We start from the raw sequence: 23,163 nt of genomic DNA, 5'->3' as shown, positions 1-23,163 counted from the left end.
ACATCAAGTAAGTTGATTCATCATCACGAGTTGTGCGAATAGATACGAATTCAGTATAATAACCGTACAAATATATTCAAATTGTTTAAAGTGAACGCACTCTTACACATTCATTTGTTTGACATTTTCTACCAGCTGTGTGAATATTCTATTAGCTATCTATTCATTCTATTAGCTGTCAATATTATATGTCAGTTTGGTGTATCATCTCCAAGTTCTTCAATCTTCACCATATCTGTTTGCAATGCTATCAGCTTCTTTGTCTTCAAATAAGCCTTGATTACTTCGTTTTTTTTTTGTGATTTCACAATAAATTTTCATTTAAGTTATTTGTTTTGATTGAAGAAGAATATCGACAGTTATGGGTGCTAGTTCAGCAAAACCTTCTCCCCGGATTGTGGAAGGTCGCATTGACGAAACCCGTTATAGTGGTGTAAGTTGAACAAAACGTGTTTCTTTGTGTTCATTGCCTAATCAAAAACGTGTTCTTTTCAACAACAAAAATATTCTTCATTTTTTGTTCATTCAGTCAATTTCGAGAGCTCATAATGCCGCCACTAGAAGTTCAACCGGTGCATCGGACGGATGTATAGATATATTCTCTGCTTATCGTGCTGGTTCATCAACATCGTCCACAGCTGGACCCACATATTCATATGTAACTTTCTGATATACCTACCCATTCGAAAATGAAACGAAAAAAAAATATTTTTTTAATTTCTATTTTCTTTCCTCTGAAACAGTCATCAGCTCGAAGCACCACCACGAATTTACCACCACCACCAGCAAACATTCAAACTGGATACTCTTCCTTTAATGCTCCCAGTTCATCAACAGTAACGACAAGACAATCCACCGCGATTGATCAACTAGAAGAAGCCGACATTGCACGAGCAATTCGTTTGTCTTTGACAGCCAATCAGACTAGTCGAGTATCAAACCTTACATCTTCAACGGTAGGCTGAAATTAAAATACATTTGGTACTGTGTTTTTTTCTCTCTCTAAAGTATCAAAATCTTGCAGCTGTCATGGTCGCATGGCATATCGCAATATCCAAAAAGTAATACTGCCAATGTTAACCGTGTCAAAGCCTTAGCAAATACCTCTGTCTCCAACTCGGCATCCGCCCCGAAAGCAGAAATGGCATTTGATTGCAGTATCTGTATGGAATTCAACGAGAAAGATGTAATTGTTGCTACAGAGTGTGGTCATGTATTCCATAAGGAATGCGTTTCTCCATGGATTCAGCAAGCAGGGACCTGTCCATCATGTCGAGTTCGTATCACTATTGCATCGCTGCGAAAAATTTTCATTTCAGTTAATTCAAGTAGTAACGCGTTGAAATCCAACACGACGAATTCTCGTAACAACAACAATAACACCAGCAACGGCAACGGCAACGGCAACGGCAACGGCAACGGCAACAACCGCAACAACCGCAACAACAATGCAGGAATTCAACGTAGAAACAATCCAAACAGAAGTACAACATCATCCACAATGTTTCGTCGTACAATTTGGTTGAGTTCACAGGATAAGCAAATTACCGAGCAATCTCTTGCCGTTCTTATTTCGCACAGATTCAATATTTCATTGCAGAAGATTTCAATCAAAAGTCTGAAAAAAGCAGGTACAACGCAACCACCACAGCGATATGTTTCATTTAAAATAAGCGTCGACTCGGAAAGTACGTTCAACACTTTGGTTGATGTTACGAAGTGGCCAAGAACGTTTCGTGTTCGCGAATTCATTGAACGTAATTAAGGCATTTTCCAAGCATGCTTTACTCAATCGCATTTGATAAACACATTATTTCAATAAAATCTAAAATCATTTGCTGACATCATTAAATAGTATCCATGAATAACATACTCTATTCTGTCCCCATTGTTTCTTATCTTTGTAATAAGTTTAACAAGACTATAATGGTTTCTCAAGATATTTTTTCATATGATGTGGTTGTTTGATTTCACATCTTTTTCTAACCTTTTTGTCCAAAGTTTAGTATTATAGATAAGCATTTGGTAACTTACGCTTTTTTTGAGAATATAATTTGTCGATTTCCTTTTAAATAATTAAATAAAGTACGAAAATTAACGCAAAAATGAACAAATTTTGTTCCACCAGATGTATTTTTTCTGCAAAAAATAGATTTACTTTCATCGCACGCTCAGGTGTTCTTGTCTCCTAAAGCAATAAAGATCTTGATTATATTTTATCAAAAGTAGACCAAGAAAATTCGCCGTTATATCATAAATTTTTACACTTTTATATCCAAACGAACCGATGCGATAAATTGGATGGTTCACCTTTTTTCGATAAAGAATTATATAAATGTGTCAAACGAATTTTCTGGATTACAGTCGTTGTTTCTGTGGCAAACCAGAATAACACACGTTTCACAATGGCTGATCCAATAAAGGGCTTAGCTGCATTTATTCTGTTGAATTTTGTACATTTGACGGTGGCCCAACAACTGTGTACCAAAATTGATTTTGATCGTACGGTTCTTCCAGAATTTCGTGAGTGTACAGATCAACGATTGCCAGCACTTTACATAACAGATTATGCGTCGCATCGTGAAGTTCCACCGTATCGACCAGCTTCACCATACTATCTTTCGAATAGTTATTTTGGTCTTTCGTGCATTGAATCGGTCATAGTTTTGGCATTTGATAAGTACACTTCTATCGAGGCTGCGATTTATCTAAAGTCTTTGGGAAGTGCATTTGTTGAGATTAACGTTTATGACGCAACTCATATAAATTCGCTTGTGAAATCATTTCGCAGTGATGGCACACAAAATTGGTCCATTCTTCGTGGTAGCGTTGACAGAAATATTTCAAACGCTCGAGTAAGTACTGTGATGAAAAATAATAAGCCCAATCATACTTTCATTGATTTTACCGTTTTTCCCTTCCACTTTAAGGTCGAAATAAAAGCTTATACGGATTTGCAAACCGTACTCGCCATTCAGTTTCTACATATTCTTAATTCAGCTATCGATTGGTCTGAATGTAAAAGCACGACTCAACCACTAACCACAAGACCGCCTCCCATTACATCACCATTGCCACCCGTTACATCAACTGGACCGCCAGCTAAGAATCCTGAACAGACTTGGTGGTGGGTGATTTTCGGTGCTTGTGCGCTAGTCGTGGTACTTATTATCATTATCGTTTGTGTAATTTGTATGCTTAACATGCGCCGAACTCGTTCTCATGACTGCACAGCCAAATAGATAAAAAAATCCTCTATAACTCCAAGTTGTAACAATTTTTATTTTATTTTATTGTTTATCGCAAATAAATTTAGCATCGAATTTTACAGATTTGTGATTTGTGTTTATCTATATTTGATTGTATTAATGCTCGACAAAACTAGTAAACCACTTCTCCACTAATTCGATGTATTGAAATTCCTGGTCTTTCCTGCGACACTTGTGTCGATTTAAGGGATGGCAACATTCGCCACAGACATATCGATAAAATGAGAAGAAGGGTCGTTAGCACAATAAATACTATAGAAATTATTCGCCACGTATCCTCTTGTTTTTGAGATGATTCAGTCAATTCTGAGGGCAACATTACAGTTGTTGTAGACACCGTTGGATCATTTGATATATCGCCAGAACCCTCTCCTGGTGAGGTTTCGTCAAAAGACTTGGCATTATAGCTCATAAATGTGACAAAATCCAACGTATTCGCATCTGTTTGTTTCTTGACACATGAATTTCGTTGATCCGTATGGTTGGGGTCATTAAGTGAAATATGAAAATATATTGAAATCGGCACACGTTCAAAGCTTACGTTGTACTATAAATGAAAAAAAAACCTTAAATTTTCGATGATTCATGAATATTTATTAGATGGCCATACTCCAAACTGTCCTTCAAATTCACCAATACCACTAAAAGCATCACATTTAATTGACCATTTCAACGATTCCAATTGTCGATTTTTGATGAATTCAATTTTCATAGGATTATCCCCGTTTTTGATACCAGTTAGTTGCATCGAAAACTTTACAAGCTTTTGTTCATTTTCTTCAAATTTGGAATTACTGACAAATCTGAAATAGTAGCAACTTACACGAGATTGGTTTCGTAGTATGGTGGTGTTGGCCAAAGTAGACACCGTTCCATTACATCCCGTTTGCAATGGTATTGAAACCAATTCACAATATTCCGAAAATGAAGCGGTCAAGATGAATAAAAAGCCGCTGAAAAATAAATTTAAACGAAAAAACAATGGAGCCATTGAGACACTATTCTATGTCGTTGACGTTAATACCAAATGAATGACTCGATTCGGGCCTTTAGTTCTAAATTCTAGGCCATAAAATAGATTGATATCGACACGGCTGATATCGATAAAAACGTAATCGAGGTGATGTATTTGGATCAGGTCGTTATCATTGTTTTATTACTTTTGGCAAAATATCACATCCATCATGATTATTTGAGCTGAAATTTGATAAACATGGGCCCGTGCGCACCGAAAATTGCCCAAATTTGTTGTTATTCAAAACTGGTAACATAATAATGCAATAGGAACACTTAGAATATTGGTTGGATATTCACATATTTCCATGTGCAATGGTACTTGGATTTAACAAGAAAATCGTTGACAGAAATTTGTTTTTTGTATTGCAAAACTAAAAATCTTTGGTGGAATAATCTTTGGAATTAGCTGAAAGAAAAAAATAAAACAATTCAACGTTCTATGCCTCTATATTCTCGTATTTTATTAAATGATAATGTGTTGAACAGATTTTTTTTAATTTCATTTTGTAATTACATAGGTTTTACATGTTGAATAGTTTGTTAAAAACTGTTGATTTTATCCTGTTTAGATTGTATGTGTGGTGTGTGTGTTTGTTTGGGATGCCAGTTTATGTAAGGGGGTTGATTTATTTTATCTAAGATTTAACCGTATCATTCGAATCGGAAACTGTTGTTGGGTGTAGACTGTAGATCCCATATTAATACAGTATATTTCATCTGTTTGAATTCATAATAAACTGATTGATTTAATGTCTCCACTCCATTTCTTTTAAATTCCATTTAAACACTTTCATTTTCATTTATATAATAAATTTGTTTTAAAATTACTAACATTGGATGTAAATTTGTTTCATCTTTTGGCCATAGATTTCTATGCGTAGGTCAGACCAACAACGACCAACCATAATTGTCTTCTAGCCCCCTTCGTCGTGTGCCATAGACGGTTTTCATTTACATATCAACGTCACACACGCACACTCAATATTTTAAATCAAGCTTGTTTTTTGTGTGATTGTTTTTAATTAAAATTTAATGCTTAAAAAGTTGCAGTCACAGCACTCTATATAAATTTTACACAATTGAATTTTTCTCCCAGATTTCTGTGTGTTTTTTTGTTTGTGTATGTGTGTATTTTGTCTCAACAAAACAAAAGCGATTTCTCTGCAATTTTACGTAAAGTTGAAGTCGTGTCGAAAATTAAAGAGAAATCCTTTTGAATTATGAGAGACAATGATCGAAAACAACACTGGATATGGTTGGTCTACAATGATTTTCATAAATCTTTCATTTGTTTCCCTCTTTTCTTCTGTTTGTGTCAATTAAAATTTGGGAATCCCAATTCAATTGTCAATAGTTCAATCGATTGCCAGATAAATCATTAATACACTCTGAAAACTATTTTGTACTGCAAAATTTTCGTTTCACATTCCACTATCGTGTCACCCAGAAAGTGCGACCAATTTGTTTTGTTTCATTTCAAATTATGGGTGAACAAGATGAATTCCATCTGCTTCACGTTTTCAGTCGTGAAGCATTGAATTTGTATCTAAATTGAAAGAATTTGAGATTATTTGAAGTCGCTGGGTTCACGTTTGGTTGTTGTTTTATCATAAAGATAAGAGAAGGGAAAAAAATATAAATAAATTATATGTAAATTGTAGAATGCGATTAAATAGAATACGGTATTATGTTTACAATGGACTGTGCTCATTTGTTTTAGCATACTGCGAACAGCAAACTCATTTTTCATGTGTATACGAATTCTTTCAAAATATTATTGATCAATGATTTGAGCCCGTCTGTGGGATGGTTAAACGTTTTTCGTTATAAAATATATTTATATTAAATGAGTATATGCATAGTGGAATCAAAAGGAAATTTCTTCTTCGGCCGGACAATGTGATTTACTTATTGAAATGTTTCACACATAAAAGAAACTGTGCTGATGAATATGGGCTCAGAAATACGAAGAGTATTTTGGTCAAATGTGGTGACGAGTTTTTTTTTAACATTTCGCTCACATACACACATACTCATTTCTTGTCGAGATCAAAAACAAAGTCTAAATTTCACCATTCGCAAAATTTTTCAATTGCAAGTAGCAAGTGAACTACGCAACATCGTAATTTTTAGCGATCAATTAGAAAAAAAAAAACGTAATGTCAAACTTGTGATTTCCTTGGAACACTTTGTGTGGGTGTGTGAAAATGACATTACTTCTAATTCGCATCAATGCAAAGTTCCATTGGTAAACAGCAACCCGATGCAATTAAGAATAAAATAAATCTAATGAATATTTTTTTTTTTAAACGAAAATTATTCGAATAAATGAAAAAAACATTCCTAAAATTATGCAGTACACACATTGGAGTGAGTAGATTCCATTCGCCTCTTTTTTTCTGACCAGATTGTGTTTTTCTTTCATTTTTGTGTTTTGCGTTCAATCATGTGAACACAATATATTGGGCATTCTCATCTTCCAATAAGACACGTTGAAGTTGCAGGCAAACTTCATTGTGTGTCAATCGTGAATTTCGTTGAATATTTTGTTTGTTCAATTTTGAGTGTCTACGCGATAGATCGATCACGACTTAAAACTTGCATAATTGCTAAAATCCGTAATAAAGGTAGATTATCCATGAATTTACTATGAATTGCGTGGTCTCTGCTTCCTTGTTTTGCTATGATTTTTTCGTCTCATTTTACTTTTGTTTTTACTAGTTTCCTATCATTTAAATTAGATTTTCTTTTTATTCTTTTTAATAACGATACCTATTAAAAGAAGAGTTTTTTTTTATTTTTCATAAATAATTTGATATCTTTTTTTCTTAACTTTTTGTGTTAAATTGGTTTATGTTCATGTGTGTGTGTATTTTGTGTTTTATGCTGTATTTAACGCAAAAGCACAATCGCCCTTTATCACAGTTTATATCATTTATGTTTTGAATGCTATTCTTCTTCTCTGTCGCTTGTTGTTTTTAGTCGTAATTGTTTTCTTCTTCTTCTTCTTCTTCTTCTTCTTCTTCTTCTTTTGTTATGTCGCATTGGAAACTTTAGCACAAATCTCATCAAATGTCTTTACGGTTCTGTTTCAGATATCTATCTAACGAGATGGTAGTGACATTTAATACTATTTTCTTCCCAAACCATTTAGCTTTGATAGTAAATTGTTGGAAATGTAACAGCCATTTCGGCAGTTAGCGAATGCCGTTTGCATTTGTGAGAAAGGCGGAGAAAAACAATTGTGAATTTTGGAATAATCGGCTTTTTTTTCGTTCGCTCGATTACACCGTTATCGTATGATCGATACTTCCGTATGATCACGACTTGTTTCATTTGTTTTCTTTGTGTCCGTTGGCGCTTCCATTTAATTTTAGTCGTTTGGCTGGGAATAGAATCCACGCTGTAACTGCAACCAATTAAAACCGAAAACTGTTTTGGAAACAGCTGTTTCCTACTTCTGTGTGTATTTTGGACCGCCAGCAGTGGCAGTGACTGATTTGAATGCGTTTGTCTTCGATTCAGTGGATCGGTTGTTCCCTACAATGTTCAATCATTTCTATTCTGTGTTTTTGCATTAAATTTTCATTAAATTCAATTTTTTTTTTTTCCATTTTTTTCTCTCAGTTTTTTGTCAATTTGCAAAGCAAATTTTTCTTTGATTAGGCTATTTTATTGTTATTTCTAATAATTTGTCATCAAAAGTCAAGTGAGCGAGAACACATAGTGAATTTTATTTGAATCGTATGTTTTAAGCCAGGCTTGGCATGAATCTACGATTTAGTGGACATTATGAATGTTTCAACGTGAGATGCAATATGGATGCCACTTTACATGACTTTTGATCCTTATTAAATGATAATAATTAAAAGTAGATTCCTAGAAAAGAATAGTTTCTTGATCATTTTGTTTTCTTTTTGCGTTGCTATGTTCTTTTTTACGCGTTACTTTGAAGAAATCAAATATGCAATTCGAATGAATTTGATTCTATTATGTACGAGAGATAGAGAGAGAAGGAGTGGTGTTGCAGCATTAGGTGCTGAATTGGTATGAACTGTCTGTATGTTTGTTTGATGTTTTCTTGTTTCGTTTCAATCAAGTAGTTGTTAGTCAGATAAATTTCAAGCGGTTAAGAATTTGTATGAAAAAAGTGAATGAATTATTAATTTTTGTTTTGTTTTTTAACCAAATTTCTTTATGAAGATTTCTTTTAAAAAGTCATACAAAATCTTTTGTTTTTGTTTGTGAGTGTGTTTGTTTTTTCTTCTGTTTTGCAATGTAAACGGTTCTGTTTTGAATAATTGATGATTTGTTAAACTGATTGTTTTTATGTGCTCGGGTCTTGAGTAGTAATTGTCTAGATTTTGATAGCATTGGGTTCTGTTTGAGAAGTTCTACGAATGAATTGTTATAGAGACGTTTCAAACGCGATGTACAATTCAGTTATCAGCCCACCAGTCGGGTCCACTGGAATGATTTTGTCCGCCGCCATAGGATCCTCCATAGCTACCACCGCCTCCGCCGCCACCGCCACCGCCACCTCCACCGTAATAATTGCCTAGAAAATGTAGCATTTTTTTCAGAATTTCGGTCAATCAGAAATCAATGTCTCTTATTTTCACATCGGAACTGAAGTTTTGAATTAAAAAAAAAAATAAACAGCTAATGAACAGTATATGAATGTAATTTACCTCGGTTACCATATCCGCCTGGATTTCCTCTTCCTGGGTTTCCGTTGCGATTTTGGTTGGTGTTACGACTCTGGTTGGTACGGAAATCACGGGAAACGGCATTGTAACGGCCACCTGAGCGATTGCCACGTCTTCCACCGTGTGAGCGTTCGCTGAGCATAATGTCTTCCAAGAAATTAGGCAATTCTTGCTTCGTTTCGATCAACAATTCAACCAAATCTGGGCAAATTGAACGATTTTTATCGTTGAAGAAGCTAGTTGCAACACCCAAATTGCCCATACGACCGGTACGACCAATACGGTGCACATACTCTTCGACATCCGATGGCAAATCAAAGTTGATGACATGCTTAACGTTCGGAATGTCTAAACCACGAGCAGCGACTGCAGTTGCAACAAGAATTGGACACGTGCCCGAACGGAAGCAACGCAAAGCTTCTTCACGCTCTTTTTGCGTACGATCACCGTGAATGCTTGTCACTGGATGATCGTAGCGATACAAGAAGTCTTCAAGCTCATCAGCGCCCTTCTTTGTTTCAACAAAAATCAATGTCAAATGATCACCTTCCAATTCGGCGTTGCCTTCTTTGATCGATGTCAACAAATCCAGCAAATATGATCGTTTGTCGTGCTCATTTACCCACAAAATGGTCTGTGTAATATTCTCAGAAGTTGAACCAACGCGTCCTACGGCCAAGAAAATGTAATTGTTCAAGAACACACTGGCCAACTCTTGAATGGCTTTCGGAAACGTGGCTGAGAACATGAGCGTTTGACGTTCACCAGTTGGTGGCATATTACTCTTTTCGACGATACGACGAATCTGCGGCTCGAAACCCATGTCCAGCATTCTATCAGCTGATGCGAACCAAACAGAAACGGTCATTGTTTTGTCAGTTTTGCATTGTTTAAAATAGATAGTAAAAGCTTACCTTCATCCAATACCAAGAAACGGATATTGTCCAAACCAACTTTGCCACGTGTAATCATATCTTCCAAACGACCTGGCGTTGCAACGATCAAGTGGCATCCGTGATCCAATTCGCGCATCTGTTCGCCAGTGTTGTTTCCACCGTACAAAACAGCAGGGCGCATACGTGAGCGGTACGAGAATTTCTTGGCTTCTTCGTAGATTTGTGTGGCCAATTCTCGAGTCGGTGCGAGTACCAATCCCAATGGATACTGCTTGCGTCGCATGCCTGGACGATTAGTGTATGGTGTGACGGTGATTCCGCGCACATACATCTGATTCAAGATAGGCACCAAGAATGCAGCAGTTTTACCAGAACCTAGAAGCGTTAAAAGAACGAAAAGAAATATTGTTCATCCCACGTGAATATATTGTGGCATTGAATTGGTAGATCGATTTGTGTGGTGTAACAGTAATTGCTACTAACCAGTCTGGGCGCAAGCCATTAAATCTCGTCCAGCGCAAATGATTGGGATCGCATACTTTTGTACTGGTGTCGGTTTATCGTAGCGGGCATTTTGAATGTTGGTCTGGATGATAGGTGTCAGCTGAATGTCATCGAACGAATTAATATTTGGTGGCACTTGGTTGCCAGTCGCTTCCACGGGTATGTCTTCGTACTTGTTGAAGTTGATGCCAGTATTACCCGTTCCGAACAATTCCGTTTCCAATCTCTCGTTGCGCGGCAAAAGGACCGTGTAGTCGACGTTGTCGCCTCCTTTTGGTATGGTTCGTTGATTATTTCCGAATTGCGTATCATTACGCTTGTCTGGCTCTTGCCATCGATCATTTTGAATTGGGGCATCATTACGGTCGTTTCGGTTGTATTGTTGGCGGTTGTTGTATCCACCGCGATACCCATCGTCACGACGTTCATAGTTATTATCACCGTTTTGGTAAGAGTCCTCACGGCGATTATTACGCGGATAATTATTGTAATCACCACCCGGGCGGTCTTGGCGATCACTATTTCTTCCGCCGTAGTTTCTTCGGTTATTCCGATTATCGTTCCTGTAGTTATAATTTGGACTTATTCAGTAGTGACCAATTACATAGATAGTTACTAAATTATTCTTAGTAACTTCTAACAACTAGTAATACGATTCCATTTTATTTCTCCAGTTATATATCTAGTGTTTATAGTTATTAGAATGTTATTGGTCGAATGAGTAATAAGATGCTTGGCATTTTATTAGTATAGTTATAGAAGATATTAGCAATAAGATGGTGCAGAAATTATTGTTGAACCAGATTTTCATGATTCAAATTTTGAACGGATCTAAGCAGAATTTGGCAAAAATAATAAGTTGATCCACTGTCCGTGAAGGAACGACTGCTAAAGTACTAATAACTATACTCACTGGATATATGTTATTGGTGCAAAAAATTAATGAGTAATAACATTGTTTTATCTTATTGGACCAATAAAGAGGGGAAAATCACTCTAGAAAATTACTTTTTCGGTTCACAAATTACTTTCACTATTACTTTTTCGAAGAGAATTACAAATTACTTTTTATCATAGAAAAATATATTTTTGACAAGTAATTTCTAATAGAAAAGTAATTTATCGAATAAAAAGTAATTTGTAGTAATTTTTAGTCGAAAAACTACATTCAAAATTACTTTTTGTTCAACGAATTACCTAAAAACTACTTGTCAGATAGAAAATATTTTTGAGTGATTTCCCCCTCGACCAATAAGCAATAAAACCACTAGAAGTAAGATACCAAAAGTGCCAAAGTTTACCTGTAGTCACGGTTGTAGCCGCCTCCGTCGCGATAATTCTCTCGATTTCCACCGCTATAGTTACGATTTCCACCACCGCTGTATCCGTCCGATTCTGCCGAATTATTATTACCACCACTTCCTCTCAAATGCGGGGGTATATAACGCGCTTGACCTTCGGCGTTATCACCACAAAGACTAAGCGAATCTTTGTGATCATTCAAGTCCAGACCAGCAATCTATACGAACAAGAAAAGTCATGTATCATTATTTGCATTTGCTCTGTGAAAAAACCGTTTATTATCCACAAATTAAATCAACTAAAATAAGTAGCACGTTTGAAATCCTTTTCATTTTCTTTAAATTGAACTCTCTTTTTTTCACATTTTACAAAGAAATTCAAGCAAATTTTCTTATCGCGCCAATACGACTTTTTCATTTATTCGCACTATAATTGACCTCCAATCTTAAGTCTGAGTTTCAAACTGATGAAAATTCACAGCATTTATTAGCGTTGAATTTATGTTATTGCATTGATGGAATCAGTCAACGTTTTTTTTTTCCTCGTCTTCATTAAATATTCACGAGAGGGAGAGAAGAAGTCTTGATTAATTGCTTCAAAATTTGTTACGAAAGCAAAGAATACAGTAGCAACGCTTTTAAATGTCGTTTTCTCATTCTATTTCTTGATTTGGCGATTAATTCACTGCTTAGTTCAATATTCGGTCACGAATACACGCATACACACACATACACTCATACGAATACAAGCGCATGTTTCATCGATACACGAGTTCAAATAAGCGAATAGCTCAATAGAACTGGGGAATGCCGTACAACAATAGATGTAACACAAATGGCCGCCATTTGTATAAAATACACGCGTACTATAATTTTATTTTCTTCAAATTTACTTTGTTTCATACGAATGAACGAACTACTTTAGGATTTATCATGCGAAAAATGCGATGCAAAATCATTTATCTATTTAATAAGATTCGTTTGATTTGCATCGAATTGTGCAATAATCTGATCACTATAAAACCACATGCTTCTTCATCGATTCCATCGGAAACTGTATTTTACGCTGACTAAGGAATTGCACTGAATTTCGAAATTCATATTTTTTTTTCTTCGGGTTATGTACCTGCTGCTCTAGACCTGCATTATTTTCAATTCTTCCATTACTCATATTACTCCAATCGGATGTTAATTGTTTTTTTTTTCGCTCGTCTGTTCGTTGACTGATTAACGGGATAGCTGAATTTCAATTCGTAGAATGTACTTCGGTTCCTCTTATGGAAATTTACCACACTATGGCGTACTATGGCCAATGGATTTGAGTTTTTTTTTTTTTCGTTCACACAAAAAAAGTTCACTTGAAAAGTGTTCGAATCGTTTTATAAGCACTTCACCGCGTTAAATATCGTTGAAGTCGGTCCGTTTGATTGGTTCACAAATTGATTTAATAATTTATTTCGTTGATCAAATGCAAATTGATTTCACGAATTATTTACACAATGTAAGAAAGCAATTTACACAAAGTCTCTTTGTTTCGCTATAGAGTGCGCGATGCTTGCAACTTGATTAGCGAAATGAAATTTAATTCAACTAATAAAAAGTGTTGGTTTATTTTTTTTTTCTTCAAAACTATGTATATCACACACGTAGGTTTTTGAACACAGTTTTTTTTCTCTTTGAATCGGGGAAAAAATTCGAATTTCTTATTATTTTTTTTATACTTTTTGGTCTTACGGGGAATATTTCATTCCTTCCAATACCACTGTCACACTCGCTCTTCACGATGAAAAAAAAATCTTTTTAGCTTTTGCAATGCTGCCACTAATTTCTCATGAAAATGGCTATAAAGGCTACACGCGCACTAATACTAACACAATAATTCCTATTCGCATAGTTCTCGGTGACGCATATCAATGAAGAACATTGTGCTAACCATGCAGAATGCTCTCAATGGCTGTTGTTGCTGTAGTGTATGTTTGTGTGTGTGTATGTGAGTGTGTTCGAATGTTACACTAGACTTTGGCTCCGCTTTTCGTATTCGTCGAACAAACGTGTGCTCGTCTCTGTGACTGTGTGGGTAGCACATCATCCGCGTTTGCATAGCACTTGTGATTCAAACACAGTTCAATGTGAAACATCTTCTCAAATATTGAAAGGTTGGCAATGCTTGAAATGATGATTTTGAATGAAAATATGATGAATAATTAAAATTTCCTCGGAATTTTTACGAATTTACAACCGATTTGACAGAACGAATTCGATAGCATACATTCCCTATAATGAAGATCATTTTATACGTGTGGTGAATATTGTGCAGTTGCTATCCAAGTATGATGGTTCGTCTACACTCAAGACAAGTGCTATAACACCCATGTGTTTGAAAAGTCAACCGCCAGCTGTTTCGACCTTACAGTCAACTCATCATCAACCAATCTTATTTATTACCGCTCCCAATCTATTAACGATATAGATTTAAGAAAAAATTAGAGAAAAGACAGTTCATTTTGCATTAAAAAAAAAGTCAAACTCATATTTTCGATTTTATTTTATTTCAAATCAATGACAAATATTTTATAATAGATGAATTAGTATCAAAAACACTTTCAAACGGGGAAATTAATTTCAAACAAATAAAAACTAATACCATGGCAGTCGTCGACGATGATATTAAATTAAATACATATAAAACTCTTTTGAAAATGCATGATTTATGAAATCGTTGCAGTGTGAGGGTGGTTATTAGCAAGAAAAACTTAAGCTTTATTGTTAATTTTAATGCAATGAATGAGCCGACTTTATGGCATGAGTTAGAGAAATGTATGTGGATTAGTTTTCCGCTACAGTCACTTGTTCAGGCAATGGTGGTTCTGGTTTCGTGGTTGAATCGTCCTCCTTATTGCTTGCGTCGATTTCTACTGGACTATCGTCTTTTGAGTCGACCACGACTTGACCGTTCTGGCCTTCATCAGTCTTATTTTCGTTGCCGGCAACGGTGTTTTCGTTGGTTGGAACGACATCAGCCCCGCTTGCTTCAGTTTCTTTGCCAGTATCCTTCGATTGAGATTCATCGGTACTTTTTCCGTTTTTACCTTTATTCTTCTTTAACTTTGCTGATTTCTTATTTTCTGGTGCTGCCGTTGCTGCTGCACCATTTTTTCCCTTTTGTTTGTCGTCTTTCTCGATTGCATTCAATTGTCCTTGTAGTTGAGCGAGTGTTTCTTTCAGCTCTTTGCAATTCTGAGTCATCATATCGAGTTTATCAGCTGGTTTTGGTGGTGGCTCAATGTCTGTTGGTTCGGGTGGTAGTTCCGGCATCGCCGGTCTTTCAATATTATTCACCTTGAGTGTGTCAAGCAATGCAGCACGTTCAGCCTGAAGGGTGCGGCATAACTTTTGCAATTGAGCCAACTGACGTGCGGACTTTTTCGTGTATTCATCTTGGGCTTGCTTATCGGAAATCGTATTCAACAATGCTCGGTTGGATTTCTCGTACTTTGAACGCCATTCGTACGCTTCTTTCTCCAATGTTTTGGTTCGTTTTGCCATTTTTTCTAATTCAACTTTATATGTGGCGAAAACACCATTGCTCTTCTGTAGCGAATTTTGGAATTGGTCATACTTTGACGTGTAAATCGAAAGCTGCTCTTTAAGCGCCCGTTCGCGACTTTCCATTTCGGCAATTGCTTTTTTCGTTGCTAAAACCTCCTCAAGAGCCGCTTGCTTTTCTTTCAGCAAAATTTCCTTTTCAATCGTTGATTCCATGTGCACCTTAGCCAGTTTTGCCTCGTTCAACTGAGTTTCCAATTTGATTTGTTCGTTAAGTTTTTCCAATTGCATTTCACGCAACTCATATTGTTCGGCCAAATACTTGAATTTTTTGGTCATTTCCGTGTTTGCTTCCTTGATTTTCAGATTTTCATCGTTGTTTTTGCCAAGAGTGCTGAAAATTTCGTTGATCGACTTTTGGAAATGAGCCTGAGTCTCTTTTCGCTTTTCTTCCTCATCTCGAATCTTCGACATACTCTCGCTTTTTATCGACTTCATGAGCTTCTGTTGTTCACGACATACTTGCTCCAATTTATCTCTGTTGCCAGAAATGATGAAAGGACATTTTAGTTGTTGTAAAATTATTGGGCAACATTTTCACAAGTGAAGCGGCAAGAAAAGAGTTTGAAATAAAACCGGTTTTGTAACTCATCACCTACCTAATCAAGACACCTTTATTGTATTCGCGCTGTAAATGCTCCTTTTCGCGCAATTCCTTTTCCAGAACCTTTTCACCTTGTCTCAACGAAGCCGTCTGTTTGTTGTTCTCTCGTTCCAATTCGACATAATTTTTGGCCAATTGCGCAACCTTTTGCTCGAGACTTGTTGAGCTACCCAGTGACTTTATCAACTAATATTTTGAAATGTACAACAAATTTTAACATTCACTCATGAATTATTCGTTTCAATAAAAGCTTACTTTCTCGATTTGTTCGTCAAGTTTTGCGGTCGCTTGTTTTTCTTCGCGGCTCGCTTTCGATTTTCCCTTGGTTGAATCCATATTTTCCGTGTCAAATTTATAAAAAAAAATTCAAATTGTTTTGCATTCGCCGAATCAAATTTAACCTTTTACTACAAATTATTATCAACTAAAAGACAAATGAAAATTCCTTTTAGCCAGGATAAAGATTGAAGTAGAAGAATTGTGTTCAAATTTTATGTTAAACGTTCTGAGGTTATGTCAATTGTTTTTTCGATAATTCCATAAATGGAAGATATTCAATGATTGACAGTGGTTCAAACATGAACAAAGTACGTTTGCATTTGGTGTCAGTTCAAACCATTTGTCGTCACTGCTAATGTACTTTAAGATGTTGGACGGAAAGTTTTTCTGATTCCAAAATGGGTTTCTTTTATGAAAATTGCTAGAAATATTTTCCAAATGCTGTAAACATTCGAAACGATTTTGTTAAATCAATATGATTTAAAAAAACATCGTATTTTTGCCGCTTCGTGACGTGAGCTGAATGTTTTACAGTTGTCAAACAGCCTGTCATAATAGCAACGATAAGAAATTTCCATAACCTAACTTGTTTGCATTTCATCAAAACAAAAGTGGTTGCATGACTTCGATTTTCAATGCGACAACCAATGAAATAAATAGAATTGAAAGTGTAACGATTAGCATTCCGAAATGGAATTATACATTTACAGTGGTTTTGATCAACTGCCATCGATTGATTTCGACTGTCTTCGAATTGCGGTAAACAAAGACTTTGCACATCCACATGATTTTAGCTAGAAACAACGACTGATTCCCAATCATTTCCGCAGGCATATGTGAAGTTCAAAGAGATACCCGTGAAAATATCAACCAATGGTAATCCACATCATTCTCCAACGGGCTTTTTACCATATTTAAAGGACGATAATAAAATAGTTGCCGGATATGATGAAATTATCGAATTCTTTCGATCGAAGGTAAAGTAAAAACTGAACCACACAATTTTCTGTGAGAAAATGTTAATTTCCATACATCTACGTTAAACTTTGCAGGGTTTCGGTAGTGGAGACTTCATATCCGCCTCATATGAAGCATACTTTGAATTTCAGTTCCTGCCGTACTTTCGCTACGTTCTATTTGGTGATCCAAACAATGCTGACACAACACGCATTCTGTACGCTAAAAGGACTCCATTCCCATTCAATTTCGTTTATCCACAAAAGTACATCAAACAAACGTCGGAGTTTTTAAAAATCGTTGCAAACTTTTCAATCGAAGACAAACTAATACACCACAACACAGCCGACATGATCCTAAATGCGAAGAAATACATTAATATGTTGACAGAACGAATCGACAAGAAGCGTTGGTTTTTTGGCGGTCAAAAGCCGAATGAATTCGATGCAACCATCTATGCGGCCATATCCATTCTGTTAAATCTTCAGCTTCCAATCAATGATTTGAAATCGCACATCACTGAGTGTCCGAATTTAGTAAATTACATCGATAGGATACGCAAAAAATACCTGATGGATATTCGAGTCGGCGAAAGTGAACCAAATCCCGCCATATTCAATCGCGTACAGAATGTTTTCATCAACAAAGAGAAGGGAACTTTATCGAATGCAGTTGTAAAAACAATGTTCGGTTTTTTGACCGTGGGTGCAATGGTCTTTTTTGCAATAAGCCATGGCATATTGGAAATTGTGACGGATGACAATGACAACGATAATGCACAATACTACGGAGATGATGACGATTCGGAAACGTTCGGTGACGAATGAAGTTAATAAAGCGAGAAACGATGAAACAATTTTCATTTTTAATCACATTTAAGTAAGGTGATGAATAAGACTTTATTTGGTTCAGTTTCAACTGAATGGATAGATACAAATTATTAAATAAAAGAATCGAATATGGATAATTATAATTTCACACAGTACAATTTTGTAGAGCTCATAGCATCAAACGCGATTCCGGTTGAATCGTTACAAAATTAACCGCTACAATAATTTTGAATTAACTATCGTGTAAAATTCATTCACAATTTAGCAAACCATTGAGGAAGTTAGTGTTTAATGCAATAACGCTCTTCACTGAATCACATAAAATAGAGTTTGATTTAATCAGCTAAATACATTTAGATGTCTGCATTGTGGAATTGTTGAAGTGAACGTGAATGCTTCATTGGAATGCCCGATGTTGCTGCTAATACTTCTTTGATAAATGTGTCTGAGTTGTGGATGGTGGTTCCACCCAGTATGCATTTGTATCCTGATAGATTCATGGCATGAACGGCCAGAGCCTCTTCATAAGTGGCACCTCCCACAATGAAAACAATCATTTGTTGCGGTGGTCTTCTGAAAGAAAGTTCCGAACCAATGCACGGATACATTGGATCAAGTGGTCGACCCTTGAAAACATCTTCCAAAATCTCTTTTAGTAAACACGAATGCTGAGTGTATACATTTTCAACTCCTTTGAGACCCTGCATAAATGGAATATGGAAATAGTAAGTGCTTGAAACTTTCTGAGAAAAATGGCATTCAAATACATACCTTGATCAAACTCCTTGTTAGTTTGACCGCGTCCATGATTTTGACATTGTTGAACAGATCGCCCTGTCGAGCATGTTGACCAGCATACTCAAGCATTCGTGGTACAACGTGTACATCGCCTCCCCTCTGTTTCAAGGTGTTCAGAAGGCCAACGGTGTCACAGTTGGCATGCCGTTCGTAACGCAGCGCATACAGCAAGATCAAACGAAGTGCATTTTTCAACGAAATTCTGTCATCAGCCACTAATTTCTTGACCCGTTGCAACTGTGCCGAATGATCGGCACGACAAGAAATCTCCTGTTCCAATTCCGACACTTCAAGTAATTGTAGCTTGGCTATCTGGTTCGATAGTTCTCCAATTACGACTACATGTTTTGTTATCGTACCAGACATTTTCTGTGAATCAAGTCATTCAAGATTATTTGGTTTCCGCTTTGATGGTAAAATTAGAGTATTACCTTAAATTGTGGATAAGTTTCGACAAAGTTTTTCATATCGGCTATGCTTTCAACTTTCTTCTGACTCTTTGCTTTGATTTGGAATTCATCCATAAGCGTTTTGATGGTCTGTCCAATTTCTCCGAAATTCGAATAGATATTCTGTGAATGCATTCAATTAGATGGTCAAGTTTCTTTTCATGCACATTTTTAAGCCGTTAAATATATTGAAAAGATGGTTAAAGAAAAAAAATGCTTACGTTTGCATAAAATTCATCTTGTTCTGTTGACAAAACCACTTCTTTCATATCCTTGGGAGCTCCATCGATGCCCGACATGTCAACGCGATTGTTATTTATCGTTAACAGCTCGTGAACCATTGCTTGATACGTCCATTGGTTCAACAGAGGTGTAACGGGATCATCCTTACGATCCAAGATCAGAAGCAACGGTGGCGGTGCCCCATTTTCTTGAGATCGAAAGTCGAACAAGGTATTTTCTTTCGAAATCTTATCATAACATTCCTTGGCTAGTTGCTGCGCCGGTTTGCTGGCGCCGCTGTAGCGGATGTTTGGTCTCAGTTTCAGTGAGAGTAACAATGCGGTTAGGCTGTCTGTCGATCGGGCAAGAGCGTCACGATCCCAACTTTGGCCATGCAAACAGTTGGATAGATTGAATGAAAACAAGTTCGAATTCACTCCAAGATAGTCGGCGTAGATCTCTTTCACCTCTCGTACCGATTCACTTTCATCACTTTCGGCCAATAGTTTGATGTCTGTTCGTGGCACAATGTTACTGAAATCTATTCACAGAGAACGTAATTAGATTAATTGTTATTAAAAATTATGAAAAGAAAATTTGCACATACATATGTAATAAGATCCGAATCGGGGATTCCGCAGCTCATGACAAAGGAAAGCAATATTGTTTTTCGTGGGCCGAATAAAAACAATGCACTTCAGATGTTTCATTCGCTCATTCGATTTGGCTGTATCGATGCGTTCAAACAAATACACCTCTTTTTGTAGCATATCCGACTGGCTGAATGCCATCGATACGATGCTCGTCTGTGAATTGGATTGAATCGATAAAGAGACTTGAACAATATGTTTTTGGAATTAACACCTAAAATGCAATTGAAACATTATCCCATATTTTGTTTTAGTGTTTCAATCAAATATTGAGTATTTTGGTTCATTTTGAAGCAATTATCCCCAATACTGACCGTATCTTTATCCATCAGAAGTATTTTCATGCCAGGGCCCGATTCACTGGTCATTTTATTAATGTAAAGTTTCACAGCTGTGATGACATCCATCTCTTTAAATGCCTTTGCTGATCGCACTACCCAATAAAATATTTTCACAAAACGGTCACAGATCAAGCATAAACAGGTAACACTTCAATAAATTTGCTTGAAATAGACACAAATCGTATTTTTTGTCATCACTTTGCTAGCAAAAAGACGTCAACACAGAAGAAAGCAAGCAATGAACTCAAGTGACATTAAAAAAAAATGGGCAAAGTTTGACGTGAATGTCATTTACGTGATGAAGCACGAATGCTGCACACAGCGTCACGTCGTTTGCATGTAAACGCAACTCAATCGTCACTAACACAGACATAAAAAAAAAGTGAAAACTCATTTGAAAGAGGCTTCTGTCAAAATAATGAGTTTTTGTGCTTGCTAATGATTGAAGTGGACTCTTTCGAATTATTTATTTTCTTTTTTGCGAATGAAAATAGCATTATACCGACAAAAAATCCCATTGGAATACAATCAAATAAATTGATTGGCAATAAATTAGCAGAGAAAAATTCAGTATGAACATAACTATTGAACGAAAGAAAACAGATTGCAATGCACTGCCAAAGGGATGGCAACGCGAAGAAGTGCTTCGGAAAACTGGACTGTCAGCGGGCAAAGTAGATGTTTATTATTACAGGTAACTAAATCTATTCCATGTTCATCAAACTGTTTAATTTGCCAAAATTCAAAAACAGCAACATTTTCATTGCTTCAATCATCTATCATTGGCTATATTTAAAACAACAACCAGAAAAAAATGTTCGAAAATTTCATAATCATTTAAAATGTTAAGCAAATATCATGTAATAATTAATGTGAAATCCCCCCAATTAAAAAAAAAACCCAATGCCAATGTGCATTGCAATAGCCCAAGTGGTGGTAAAGTCGAAACCAAATCAAAATTAGTGCGTCAATTGGGCGAAACAATTGATCTCTCAACGTTTGATTATCAATCGGGCCGTCATCAAATGCTCAATGCAAGCCCAAATTCGTCTCCGTCTCCATCTCAGCCATCGGGCAGCAGTCAGTCGATGGTTAATCCATTTCAACGACCGTCGATACGACGTCCGATTCATGAATCGCTAATGGGCCCACCTTCGCCTGTAGCATCAGGTGCATCAAGGTATACAGAAATTTAAAAAAAAAAACGGTAGTATCAGTCTCGTGATGGGTCTCGTGACGTAATGTGCAACCAAACAATATTTGGCGTATTCATTTTGTTTTTCCTGTTCAATGTCTTTTTTTCTTCTTAGCCGTGGATTGCGATTCTTCAAAATTGATCTATGAAAAAAAAAATTGATACGATTTGGTCTACGATTCCAAAAACAAATTTACAACATTGGCATTGAAACTAAACACAGTTTTATGAAGAAAACATTTTTTTGTTGATAAATCGCAATACCAGATAGATCCCTCCCCCCTCTCAATTTCACACACTATGACATTCTCATTGCTTTATTTCTCTTTAGTTTGCCACTTAAAATGCTTTCCCACACCTTTCCATTGCTATTTCACATATTTCCACATCATCATTTCATTCATTTATGTGCATATTTATATAGCTCATTCATAATAATTGAGCAAAGTGTTCACGAAATCATTTTGGCTTTTGGTTTTAATTCTTTGAAGCAGTCGCGGTATTCGAACGGATGTTTCGTTGGTGCCACCAATTCGACAAACAGCATCCATCTTTAAGCAACCGGTTACAGTACATCGAAATCATGATTCCAAAGTGAAAAATGATTTGAAGCATGGTACATCACAAGAGAAGCCAAAACAACTCTTCTGGGAGAAGCGTTTAGAGGTGAGTCGATTATTTTATTGTTCAATGGTTTGATTTGAATTTTGAATGTGATTCGTTTTGATGTTGCAGGGTTTACATGCATGCGATATGGATGGCAATGATTTTGGCCCGATTGAGCTACCTCGTGGCTTGAAACCCGTTGGACCGCACGTTGACAATGGAACGCTGCTACAATCCGTCACAACGGCACTGCATCTGAACAGTACGATAGCGATTACCGGGCAAACTGCACCGAAATCAGCACTCACATCCAATGCTGGCGTCTTTTTGAATCCAGAACAACCACTCATGCATGCCGTTACAATCCATGACGACGACATTCGACGACAAGAGGATCGCGTCACAAACGCTCGCAAAAAACTACAAGACGCATTAAAGTGCTAAACGTTTTTTTTTTTAAATATATATAAATACTTTTTTTGTAATTCGTCAATTGATAAACATAAGAGTTCACTAGATCACATCGTCAAAGATTTGTTTTCGTTCAACACGTGTGTATATTTTGACATCAATTAGGAAAATTATCATCCGGACATTCTATTTGTTTGGCAGTGCAAATTTAGAAATCGATAACTCCAACTAAATATGTGAAACGCTACAAAGAAACATCCTAGATTTTTTAAGAAGAAAAACCACATTTACAAAGATTTATTTCTACATTTTTTTTTTCTCACGGTTTGATTGTGAAAAACGTATTCAATTTTCACAATCTACGACAACTTTGGCTTTCTGACATTACACATAAGAACAATATCATTAAAATGTCAATATGAAATAACTCGATTAAGAATAAATCGTAATTTTGATTGGATTCAAATTCCAAAATCTATACAATTGTCTTTCTTTTCTTACCTTTAATCAATAGTTTCA

General features: G+C 36.2%; 7 protein-coding genes across 9 annotated transcripts; 4 read left to right on the top strand and 3 right to left on the bottom strand.

Moving 5' to 3' along the window:
• The first annotated feature begins 174 nt into the window (after positions 1–174).
• Positions 175–2,106, top strand: LOC129580392 (hybrid signal transduction histidine kinase E-like). The gene is made up of 4 exons (XM_055470753.1): positions 175–433; positions 530–658; positions 744–956; positions 1,025–2,106. Exons 1-4 carry the CDS (start codon positions 362–364, stop codon positions 1,763–1,765), a joined length of 1,155 nt encoding a protein of 384 aa, XP_055326728.1. The 5' UTR covers positions 175–361; the 3' UTR covers positions 1,766–2,106.
• Positions 2,107–2,355: 249 nt separating this feature from the next.
• On the top strand, positions 2,356–3,328 carry LOC129580396 (uncharacterized). Its single transcript, XM_055470769.1, has 2 exons — positions 2,356–2,855; positions 2,931–3,328. Exons 1-2 carry the CDS (start codon positions 2,406–2,408, stop codon positions 3,240–3,242), a joined length of 762 nt encoding a protein of 253 aa, XP_055326744.1. The 5' UTR covers positions 2,356–2,405; the 3' UTR covers positions 3,243–3,328.
• Positions 3,329–8,452: 5,124 nt separating this feature from the next.
• LOC129580387 (ATP-dependent RNA helicase bel) lies at positions 8,453–13,827 on the bottom strand. Its single transcript, XM_055470741.1, has 6 exons — positions 12,823–13,827; positions 11,697–11,914; positions 10,375–10,958; positions 9,910–10,266; positions 8,978–9,835; positions 8,453–8,844 (listed from the first exon to the last, which is right to left on the bottom strand). Exons 1-6 carry the CDS (start codon positions 12,865–12,867, stop codon positions 8,726–8,728), a joined length of 2,181 nt encoding a protein of 726 aa, XP_055326716.1. The 5' UTR covers positions 12,868–13,827; the 3' UTR covers positions 8,453–8,725.
• A 399-nt stretch (positions 13,828–14,226) lies between these two features.
• On the bottom strand, positions 14,227–16,673 carry LOC129580315 (alpha-taxilin). The gene is made up of 3 exons (XM_055470629.1): positions 16,162–16,673; positions 15,902–16,092; positions 14,227–15,780 (listed from the first exon to the last, which is right to left on the bottom strand). The coding sequence occupies exons 1-3, from the start codon at positions 16,240–16,242 to the stop codon at positions 14,523–14,525; spliced, it is 1,530 nt and encodes a 509-aa protein (XP_055326604.1). The 5' UTR covers positions 16,243–16,673; the 3' UTR covers positions 14,227–14,522.
• A 76-nt stretch (positions 16,674–16,749) lies between these two features.
• LOC129580339 (metaxin-1 homolog) lies at positions 16,750–18,115 on the top strand. Its single transcript, XM_055470677.1, has 3 exons — positions 16,750–16,944; positions 17,016–17,162; positions 17,238–18,115. Exons 1-3 carry the CDS (start codon positions 16,876–16,878, stop codon positions 17,967–17,969), a joined length of 948 nt encoding a protein of 315 aa, XP_055326652.1. The 5' UTR covers positions 16,750–16,875; the 3' UTR covers positions 17,970–18,115.
• On the bottom strand, positions 17,999–20,685 carry LOC129580300 (vacuolar protein sorting-associated protein 45). Its single transcript, XM_055470604.1, has 6 exons — positions 20,406–20,685; positions 20,049–20,247; positions 19,441–19,982; positions 19,202–19,342; positions 18,744–19,139; positions 17,999–18,673 (listed from the first exon to the last, which is right to left on the bottom strand). Exons 1-6 carry the CDS (start codon positions 20,496–20,498, stop codon positions 18,326–18,328), a joined length of 1,719 nt encoding a protein of 572 aa, XP_055326579.1. The 5' UTR covers positions 20,499–20,685; the 3' UTR covers positions 17,999–18,325.
• A 119-nt stretch (positions 20,686–20,804) lies between these two features.
• LOC129580349 (methyl-CpG-binding domain protein 2) lies at positions 20,805–23,122 on the top strand. Of its 3 annotated transcripts, XM_055470689.1 has the most exons (4): positions 20,805–21,126; positions 21,358–21,612; positions 22,122–22,293; positions 22,363–23,122. In XM_055470689.1, exons 1-4 carry the CDS (start codon positions 21,005–21,007, stop codon positions 22,675–22,677), a joined length of 864 nt encoding a protein of 287 aa, XP_055326664.1. In that variant the 5' UTR covers positions 20,805–21,004; the 3' UTR covers positions 22,678–23,122. The 3 variants fall into 3 exon arrangements, with proteins under 3 accessions (XP_055326664.1, XP_055326673.1, XP_055326681.1); XM_055470698.1 differs by lacking the exon at positions 21,358–21,612 and having other exon boundaries at positions 20,818–21,126; positions 22,119–22,293; XM_055470706.1 differs by lacking the exon at positions 21,358–21,612 and having other exon boundaries at positions 20,980–21,126.
• The last annotated feature ends 41 nt before the right edge of the window (positions 23,123–23,163 follow it).

The sequence above is a fragment of the Sitodiplosis mosellana genome, unplaced genomic scaffold, assembly GCF_009176505.1.
Source record: "Sitodiplosis mosellana isolate CC-2019 unplaced genomic scaffold, AAFC_SMos_1.0 Smas_scaffold_1, whole genome shotgun sequence".
In the NCBI taxonomy this organism is placed as follows: domain Eukaryota; kingdom Metazoa; phylum Arthropoda; class Insecta; order Diptera; family Cecidomyiidae; genus Sitodiplosis; species Sitodiplosis mosellana.
This window is presented reverse-complemented; position numbering and strand designations above follow the sequence as displayed.

Excerpts from the sequence above, each read along its gene's own strand:
- LOC129580315 (XM_055470629.1), bottom strand. The coding sequence starts at position 16,242 with ATGGATTCAACCAAGGGAAAATCGAAAGCGAGCCGCGAAGAAAAACAA. Across the intron at positions 16,093-16,161 it reads TTGACGAACAAATCGAGAAA|TTGATAAAGTCACTGGGTAG; the intron begins GTAAGCTTTTAT and ends TCAAAATATTAG. Across the intron at positions 15,781-15,901 it reads AATAAAGGTGTCTTGATTAG|AGATAAATTGGAGCAAGTAT; the intron begins GTAGGTGATGAG and ends TTCTGGCAACAG.
- LOC129580392 (XM_055470753.1), top strand. The coding sequence starts at position 362 with ATGGGTGCTAGTTCAGCAAAACCTTCTCCCCGGATTGTGGAAGGTCGC. Across the intron at positions 434-529 it reads ACGAAACCCGTTATAGTGGT|TCAATTTCGAGAGCTCATAA; the intron begins GTAAGTTGAACA and ends TTGTTCATTCAG. Across the intron at positions 957-1,024 it reads CAAACCTTACATCTTCAACG|CTGTCATGGTCGCATGGCAT; the intron begins GTAGGCTGAAAT and ends AAAATCTTGCAG.
- LOC129580300 (XM_055470604.1), bottom strand. The coding sequence starts at position 20,498 with ATGGATGTCATCACAGCTGTGAAACTTTACATTAATAAAATGACCAGT. Across the intron at positions 19,983-20,048 it reads ATTCGGATCTTATTACATAT|ATTTCAGTAACATTGTGCCA; the intron begins GTATGTGCAAAT and ends CTCTGTGAATAG. Across the intron at positions 18,674-18,743 it reads TAACAAGGAGTTTGATCAAG|GGTCTCAAAGGAGTTGAAAA; the intron begins GTATGTATTTGA and ends CCATTTATGCAG.
- LOC129580339 (XM_055470677.1), top strand. The coding sequence starts at position 16,876 with ATGGAATTATACATTTACAGTGGTTTTGATCAACTGCCATCGATTGAT. Across the intron at positions 16,945-17,015 it reads TCGACTGTCTTCGAATTGCG|GCATATGTGAAGTTCAAAGA; the intron begins GTAAACAAAGAC and ends TCATTTCCGCAG. Across the intron at positions 17,163-17,237 it reads TCGAATTCTTTCGATCGAAG|GGTTTCGGTAGTGGAGACTT; the intron begins GTAAAGTAAAAA and ends TAAACTTTGCAG.
- LOC129580349 (XM_055470689.1), top strand. The coding sequence starts at position 21,005 with ATGAACATAACTATTGAACGAAAGAAAACAGATTGCAATGCACTGCCA. Across the intron at positions 21,127-21,357 it reads GTAGATGTTTATTATTACAG|CCCAAGTGGTGGTAAAGTCG; the intron begins GTAACTAAATCT and ends GCATTGCAATAG. Across the intron at positions 22,294-22,362 it reads TCTGGGAGAAGCGTTTAGAG|GGTTTACATGCATGCGATAT; the intron begins GTGAGTCGATTA and ends TTGATGTTGCAG.
- LOC129580387 (XM_055470741.1), bottom strand. The coding sequence starts at position 12,867 with ATGAGTAATGGAAGAATTGAAAATAATGCAGGTCTAGAGCAGCAG. Across the intron at positions 11,915-12,822 it reads ATGCAGGTCTAGAGCAGCAG|ATTGCTGGTCTGGACTTGAA; the intron begins GTACATAACCCG and ends TTGTTCGTATAG. Across the intron at positions 8,845-8,977 it reads AGGCGGATATGGTAACCGAG|GCAATTATTACGGTGGAGGT; the intron begins GTAAATTACATT and ends TACATTTTCTAG.
- LOC129580396 (XM_055470769.1), top strand. The coding sequence starts at position 2,406 with ATGGCTGATCCAATAAAGGGCTTAGCTGCATTTATTCTGTTGAATTTT. Across the intron at positions 2,856-2,930 it reads GAAATATTTCAAACGCTCGA|GTCGAAATAAAAGCTTATAC; the intron begins GTAAGTACTGTG and ends TTCCACTTTAAG.